Source organism: Pezoporus wallicus, unplaced genomic scaffold, assembly GCF_028554395.1.
Source record: "Pezoporus wallicus isolate ANWC-B61680 ecotype Strahan unplaced genomic scaffold, APGP_CSIRO_Pwel_v1 contig_3817, whole genome shotgun sequence".
In the NCBI taxonomy this organism is placed as follows: domain Eukaryota; kingdom Metazoa; phylum Chordata; class Aves; order Psittaciformes; family Psittacidae; genus Pezoporus; species Pezoporus wallicus.
Window position 1 is genome coordinate 8,258,897 of NW_026635157.1, and position 8,117 is coordinate 8,267,013.

Here is an 8,117-nt window from a genome sequence, read left to right on the forward strand (position 1 = left end):
GTTTGACTGTCTTGCTCAGTTCCAGAACCAGCTTGTTCAGTGCTCATTTGTGAAGCTTTTCATTGTGCCTGTTTTATACAGTTGTATGCACGTTGTTCATGTGCACAGGAATGTTACAGTAATGCAGATAAATGTCGGTATCAGACCACTGTAGCCATTCCTGTTCTGCAAGTGGAAGAAGTAGCATCGAAAAGATGTATTTTGTATCCCCTGCTTAAAAAAACAGTACTGAACACAATTGAATGATGCTTTCTGGCATGTGGTTTTGGGAACAGGTTTGCACATCAGTCTGTAGTAAAACAGAACTAGATCCTATTAATGTATGCAGGATTCATAAAAAGTGGGGTTTTTTTTAAATTTCCTTCTTGGTGTCTACAAGAAACCTCAGAATGTTAGTTCAAGAGTATTTGGTTTTGTCCATACCCACCAGTCAGGTTGTCTTATAAACCAGGTTAAAATACATCAAAATCAGAACATTGTTACTTTTAAAGGGGCTTTTGAATAGACACGACATTGTGAATGGTAGGCATCAGTTACGCTTTTTTTTTATGAAAGAGTCAGCAAACCCACTTAAGGTAAATGAAAGTTGACACAATACCATTAAAGTACATGAAAGATGCGGTCTAGGGTGTGCGTGTGCCTCAAAGGATGGGTGGGGCAGATATGGAGATATTTAGTACTACAGCATTTTCGGGATTGCGTCATTTGCGCTCTGTGGCAAGTGCCAGGTCCTCTCTTCTGGCTTAAATAAAGCCATGTTGTTGTGCAGGGTGGAGTGAGAGAATAAGTGAGTCCTCACCAAGGGGGGAAACAAGGCTTCCTCAGTCTTCTCAGTTAAAAAGCTTTTACTCTCAACCCATTCATACTGAAATTTGATGAGTAATGGTTGATGAAGCACAAATGGCCCAAACAGAGCTGTTTGTTTGTAGCTCAGAACCTAGGTACTTCACTGTGAGGTTCTGTTCTTACTCATTTCCAGGAATCACACTGCATGATGAACCAGTTGATTGGGCTGCAGCAGGAGATCACGTTACTCTCACTTTGACCGGCATGGATATCATCAAAATCAAGTGAGCAGAACTGGGTTTCAGTCTAAGTAACGGTTTGTTTTTAATGAAAAGCTGTATAACTATTATACTTAACAATCAGCGGTTTACTTGAAGAATGATGTGGCTACCAGGATATTTAAAACCAAAGTGATGCCTATCACCTGGCTTGCATGTACAAACGTTGGAAACATCTGCTACATGTACAACGGCTACCTCAGAAGAATACTGTTAGTGTTCCTACTTTGCCCTAGTGCTGACAGTGGTAACCTTCAAAATCTTGGTGACCTTAAGACTTGTCCTTGGACATTTTAATTGCTGAATTAAGTATACTTGTTGCTAAATGAAACAAAAGATTTTTGAAGAGCTTATCAAATCATAAACCATTCTAACAAAACATATTGATGACTGCTGTTGCATACCAGTAAGTAAATCTGGACAAGTGGAATTGATGGAAACTATTTATTCAACACATTTAGCTGCTTGTAACATTTGTTTTGGTACATGTTTTGCTGCCTCCTTTTTTGGGGATCACATTCAGTGAGACACAGTAGATCTATTAGTGTTTGTTTCAGTCTGTAGGTTTCATGCTAAGCACTAGCCTCAAGCTTTTAGGTAAGTGTCAGGTTTTGTTCAGGTTAGAAAGTTGGACCCATAATTCATTCATCATTTTTACAATCATTTGGACTTCAGAGAGTAAACTTTCAAGCTACTGTTAGAAAAAAATCCTTGCATTGATAGTTTAGCAAAGTTATGTTCTGTGTTTAAGGGAAAAGTTTGGGCTTTTCTGTATTGCCATCTTGTAATGGAGCGTGATTCTCTGTGGTAAATGGGGGGAGGAGGAGAAGTCTTGCTCTGCTTGTTGAATGAAGGCTTCATTAGCTTGATGTCATTCATCTTTTGGAGATGTTAGATTTGTCAAGAACAGGTACAAAGTTTTAAGTCCTCTTGATAGAGATGAAATTTGATTGCATCTGAAATTTCATACATTTAATTGTGCAGTTTATTCTCTTCAGTCATGTTTTCCTGTGTGGGATTAATTTTCCTTTTATTTTAGATGGCTAAACTCGCTACTGTGAAAAAGCTATGTCTGGTCTACCTGACTGACTTGTAAAGAGCACCAACTTTTTGTGACTCCGTGTAGAGTATTTTGGAAATACTCCATGTAGAGTATTTTGAAAAAGCTGCTGAGAGATTTAAATTTTGAGAGTCCTGAGCACAGTATCTCTTTATCCACAAAATAATTGACTTGTAGGCAGCAGAACTGCAACGTTGGGCACCCTGCATTAATTTATGTTGTTGCTCTGGAACAATTAATCTCTGAATGGAAGTCCAATTCTTCAAAGTACCTATGCGGAGGAAACACTGACATTTTTAGAAACTGATTAGCAATGGACATAATTGTTCACTGAACTAGACAGACCTTCTCATGCATACCCACAAAGTACCCTAGACATTGTCTAGGAATTAATTTCATTATAGGCTTTAATACGGTGTTCCTGATTGGTGGTTTGCTTTTGTTTTTTTTTTTTCCCCACCCTTAGGTTGTATTAAAGTGACATTGTCTTTGCTTTACTTGTCGTAAATGTTTGTCTTTTTCCAGTGCAGTGAATAACATTTGTATGTCAAGGTATATATCAGTTTCTTTTGTTCACCTCTCTTGTAGTGTTGGCTGTGTATATTGTGATCCCAAGGAACCCATTAAAGTTTGCACTCGTTTCAGAGCTCGGGTTCTCATCTTCAATATTGAGGTTCCAATCACTAAAGGATTTCCTGTAAGTGTCTGTGAAAGTTCCTATGTTCATTACAGCTTCCTCGGGGCTTTTCCTTTCCATGTTCAACCCCCCAAACATGGGAGGCATTTAGCATCCAGAAGCAGTTCCATCTGTCCGGATGAAATGGATTCTTCTGTGTTTTGAAGAGGATGTAAGGGGCTATTATGGCTGCTTATGTATTTTCTTAATAGCTTTTAATGCATAGCTTTGCCATTTCAGAGAACATGAGTTCCACCAGTCCAATTAGACTGTCCTTTAGAAAGCTTATGCCTTGTAGGAGTATAATGATGAACTTAGTTGTAAGATACCTTTAAAATAAATAAAGTACCAGTTCATGCTGTGGTATTACACTTAAGTGTCAAAAGCAAAACACTTAAGAATGAGCAATGTATTTATGATGAATTAATAAATAATCTTTCTGTCATAATTCTACACATCACAAAGTTTATGAACTAAAAACAGTTACTGATGGGCAGAGACTCCTATGAGAAAAGTTTTATAAGCATTTGTTCAAAAAATGAGTCTTAAAAGAAGTTGAGGTTTTCAAGTAGTAACACCTGGGATTTCTGACTGTAGAATGTTTAATAACATAAAAAATATTTTTAGGTGCTTTTACACTATCAAACTGTGAGTGAACCTGCTACTATTAGAAGACTGTTGAGTGTCCTGCACAAAAGCACTGGTGAAGTGACAAAGAGTAAACCTAAGTAAGTTAATAATTATTTAAGAAATGGCTCTTTTGATTAATATATGTATTTACACACTGAGCATTTTCTATTATGAAACAATGATGTGTTTAAAGAATAGGCTTTCATTGTTTTAGCTGGTTTCATGTTTAGATTTCAGAGTGCTTTACAGAGTGAAAAAACTCTGTAACCAAACATGATAAATGCAAAGCACCTGAGAGGTAGAATGACTTGCCCAAGGTCACTTGCAGAATTTGTAGTAAATCCTACATCACCAACCCTGTACTTAAAGGATTTTTTTGTTTGTTTGTTTTTTTGCTTTGTTTTTGTTTGTTGGTTTAGTTTTTCCTCGTATAATTCTCGAGAGGGGTTACTGTCTAAAGCTTGGCTAGACAGTGGGTCGGAGAAAATCAGATTTAAGGAGTCTTCACATACGAGTTAAACTATGGGAACTTCCTTCTAGTTACTCAAAGCTATTTGGGTAGAAATGTTATCTGAGACAGTGTTATCAGAATAATCCTTTTGCATGGCTGAAACTGTTGCTTGAAAGGTAATGGGAAGAAAAATCATGACTACAGAGCAAAGAATTTTGAAACAGGGCTTGATTTCTACTGGACATGAAAAAATGGGTATTAAGTGAGATAATTAAAACGATTTGCTAAATGTTGGTGCCCTTCTGTAGAAGCTTTTGAAGAAAACTTGACTGTCTTTCTAAAGGGTATGCTCCAGGCAAATGTGTTTTCAGTCTGGTGGCTTGGGTTATACTTGAAATCAAGCTTGATCATAATCCTTTTGGCTTTTTAATTTTTTATTCCATTCATTCACTGTTCTCTTTTTAATTCATGCATGTATTTATAATGGAGTTTTCTGCTTATTTATGTGTAGGTTCTTGTCTAAAGGACAGAATGCTCTAATAGAACTACAGACTCAAAGACCTGTTGCCCTAGAGTTGTATAAAGATTTTAAAGAACTTGGGAGGTTTATGTTACGCTACAGTGGTTCCACTATTGCTGCAGGAGTTGTCACAGAGGTATGGCGTTTTTGTAGCAGACTTTCCATACTATAAAAGAACGGTGTTAACTTTCATATAACATTCAGTTTTTATGGTTAAGACCTGTTTTACCCCCTTTGGTCTAAAAAGTGATTTTATTCTGCTGAAAGAGACAGTGCTTCAGCAAGATGTGAGGAAAACTTGTAACAGTTCTGTTCAATTTATTTGGACCAAAAATGACTCAGTTTAAATTGTTGAATGTTGCGTATTTTCCCTCCTCTCTGGAGTTTAAAGCTAAGGTTTATTTAACCTTAACTATTTTAATGCGCATCAGTCTTTCCAAAACCTGATTGTCTGTATAAACATACCTGAATTAGTTTGTAAATAAGAAGCGTTGGTCAATTTACTGTTGCTAGTTTGGATTCCAGATCTTTTCTGTTAGCAGTAAAGACAGTTGTACATTTGAGTCTTACTGATGCCTGTGTGAGAGGAAGCAAAGGCTGTGGGGCTAAATAGAAACGCTTTGCCTCCTGTTAGGATCAAAAAATATGAATGTCCTCTATCAGATTAACAAAATCTTCCTATGATTTTTGGTTTAGAATATAACTTCTAATTCTAGGCCTGAGGGAGAGCAGTTTAGTCAGATTAACCTAGTTCTGGTACTGGGACTTAAAGATGAATCATTTAATGTCAAAAAATTGGAAAGAATTTCTGTCTTGTCCCTGTGTGCATAGGTATGCTGGGCTCTGGCCTTTATGGAGCTTTAATGCTCTTCATAATCTGCCTTATCTTAAATAGGATACAAAATTAGGGCTTTAATCTTGTACCCATTTTTCAATAAGTTTAACTTGAAGTGACTGGGGTCTTAGGTCTGTGATGCCCTGTGTCTGCAGAACTGGAGACTAAACTCTCAGCTGTTTGGGGTTTACTAGTTTATATATCTTGTTCAAGAGAATTTCAGAACAAAAGGAATTGTTTGCACATCTAAATAGATCATATTGAAAAAAGCTGCGATCCTTTTACATTTGGTACTTCGTTTTTCACCATAGGGTTTTTTCCATCTGCTTGTATTTTTAGATTAAAGAATGACAGTGGTGCGAGAACTTTCACTGTCCAACCAAAATGCAGTCAAGATGCTCAAACTTCTGTTTAAGAATCCAATTACTTCAGTTGAAGGAACAAGTGCAATTAACTGGGGATAAGATGATGATGACAAAAGTCAGATTGTGTGAGACGTCTGGGGAGCCCTTCATCAGTCTCTCCCACTGCAGAACAAGATGCCAACTGACAAGGAACTCCTAATGTTGCACTTCTCGATCTCAAGAATCTCATGTGTTTCTCCATGTGGAATATAGCCCTTAGAAAGCTTGATGGAAAAATCTTAGAAAGTTGAATTAGAGAAGAAGGTGATGAATCATCATGAAATAAACTCCTTACTTCCAGACATAAATTGTTTACATATTTTCTTAGATTTGCTTTTTTTTTTTCTTTCTGCACATTAATTCAGTGAAGTAACTTTATTGGTCTAATATATTTTTAGGTTTGATTTGAATGCATATTCAGGGGAAAAAAAAGAGCTGTTTACTTTGATTTCAAGAGAAAGGCCGGTAGTGGTATCTTGAGATTGTTTTCCCTGTCCCAGAATTTATTTAAAAACCATAAATTTTCTTTTGCTGTGTAGTGGAACTCATGCCAACATTGGCTAATTTTATTTTTTAAACTGTAGGAATAATAAAATAACTTTGTCTGAGCATAATTCTTGGCTCCTTCATCTTTTGTTATTTAAACACTGCTAAATTGTGTTAAATCATTCTTTAATTTCCATTACTCAGAAGTTTCAGAGTAAAAATGTTTTGTTCAGCATCTTTGTTGCTGACATGGACAGTGGGATTGAGTGCGCCCTCAGCAAGTTTGCCGATGACACCAAGCTGTGTGGTTCGGTTGATACGCTGGAGGGAAGGAATGCCATCCAGAGGGACCTTGACATGCTTGTGAGGTGGGCTGATGCCAACATCATGAAGTTTAACCATGACAAGTGCAAAGTCCTACACCTGGGTCGAAACAATCCCAGGCACAGCTACAGGTTGGGCAGAGAAGAGATTCAGAGCAGCCCTGCAAAGAAGGACTTGGGGGTGTTGGTCGATGAGAAACTGAGCATGAGCCGGCTTCAGTGTGTGCTCGCAGCCCAGAAAGCCACCATATACTGGGCTGCATCAAAAGGAGCGTGACCAGCAGGTTGAAGGAGGTGATCCTGCCCCTCTACTCTGCTCTTGTGAGACCTCACCTGGAGTATTGTGTGCAGTTCTGGTGTCCTCAACATAAAAAGGACATGGAACTGTTGGAACAAGTCCACAGGAGGGCCACGAGGATGATGAGGGGGCTGGAGCACCTCCTGTATGAAGGTAGGCTGAGGAAGTTGGGGCTGTTCAGCCTGGAGAAGAGAAGGCTGCGTGGAGACCTCATAGCAGCCTTCCAGTATCTGAAGGGGGCCTATAGGGATGCTGGAGAGGGACTCTTCATTAGGGACTGTAGTGATAGGACAAGGGGTAATGGGTTAAAACTTAAACAGGGGAAGTTTAGATTGGATATAAGGAAGAAATTCTTTCCTGTTAGGGTGGTGAGGCACTGGAATGGGTTGCCCAGGGAAGTTGTGAATGCTCCATCCCTGGTGGTGTTCAAGGCCAGGTTGGATGAAGCCTTGGGTGACATGGTTTAGTGTGAGGTGTCCCTGCCCATGGCAGGGGGGTTGGAACTGGGTGATCTTAAGGCCCTTTCTAACCCTAGCTGTTCTATGATTCTATGAAACTGATGAGTTAAAATGCGAAACTGGCATGCGCCTTGTCTTTCTGTGCAAACAACTTCAGTTTTTCTCATCTTACTCTGCAGCTACTGCACATATGCATCTCTTTCATTCAGACTTGGTGCTCTTTTGAACAAAAGCTGACAGTTTATTCTTGGGATGTATGCTAAAGCCAAATTGTTGTGCTTACTTGAGCCTGTAACTCCCTCTCGCTTGTCAGTAATAGGGCAAGTGAAACCTTCCAGCTGAAAAGAGTCCTGCTGCTGCCTTCAACATAAGCTCAGGACAGACACACTTTACTACAGCTCAGAAGACTTTTTTTCTGTAGGAAGTGTGAGAGGATCTCGGGTGCTTCAGAACCTGTACGCAGGTCCTCTTTGACCATAGTTAGTAGTGTGGGGAAGGAGTGGTCATTCCAGAGCATCATTCACTGAGGTTGACTGAAGTAAAGCTGTGACCTCTGGGATGAAGAACACAAAAAGCCTATGATGGTTGTTTAGTTCAAAGTCACGTTCAGTCTGTAACAACTCTTCCCACATGCCTTTTTTTGGTAGGTGACTGTTTTTGCACTTACATGTTTTAGCCCCAATTAGGCAGATAACCAGCACTTGATAGTGCAGATAGATCAATTGTACTGTTGACTACATGCACATTAGAGAAGTATCAGCAACGCTTTATGTGGAAATGACTTTTGTAAAATCTTACAAAATCTGAAATATCTGAAAACTGTTATTGCCAAAACTGAAGCTTATGAATTAACACTATTTGTTATGTCTTTTTATAACGAAGACATTACATTTAAGTACTTCACCAGTTTCA

General features: G+C 38.6%; 1 protein-coding gene across 2 annotated transcripts in view; it reads left to right on the forward strand.

The window, feature by feature from the left end:
• The window catches only part of HBS1L (HBS1 like translational GTPase), a 57,771-nt gene extending 51,517 nt beyond the window's left edge, over positions 1-6,254 (forward strand). For both annotated transcript variants that reach the window (XM_057407989.1, XM_057408007.1), the window contains exons 14-18: positions 980-1,070; positions 2,713-2,821; positions 3,428-3,528; positions 4,393-4,537; positions 5,576-6,254. In XM_057407989.1, coding sequence (XP_057263972.1) covers positions 980-1,070; positions 2,713-2,821; positions 3,428-3,528; positions 4,393-4,537; positions 5,576-5,587 — 458 coding nt within the window. In that variant the 3' untranslated portion in view covers positions 5,588-6,254. The remainder of the gene's footprint in view (positions 1-979; positions 1,071-2,712; positions 2,822-3,427; positions 3,529-4,392; positions 4,538-5,575) is intronic.
• The last annotated feature ends 1,863 nt before the right edge of the window (positions 6,255-8,117 follow it).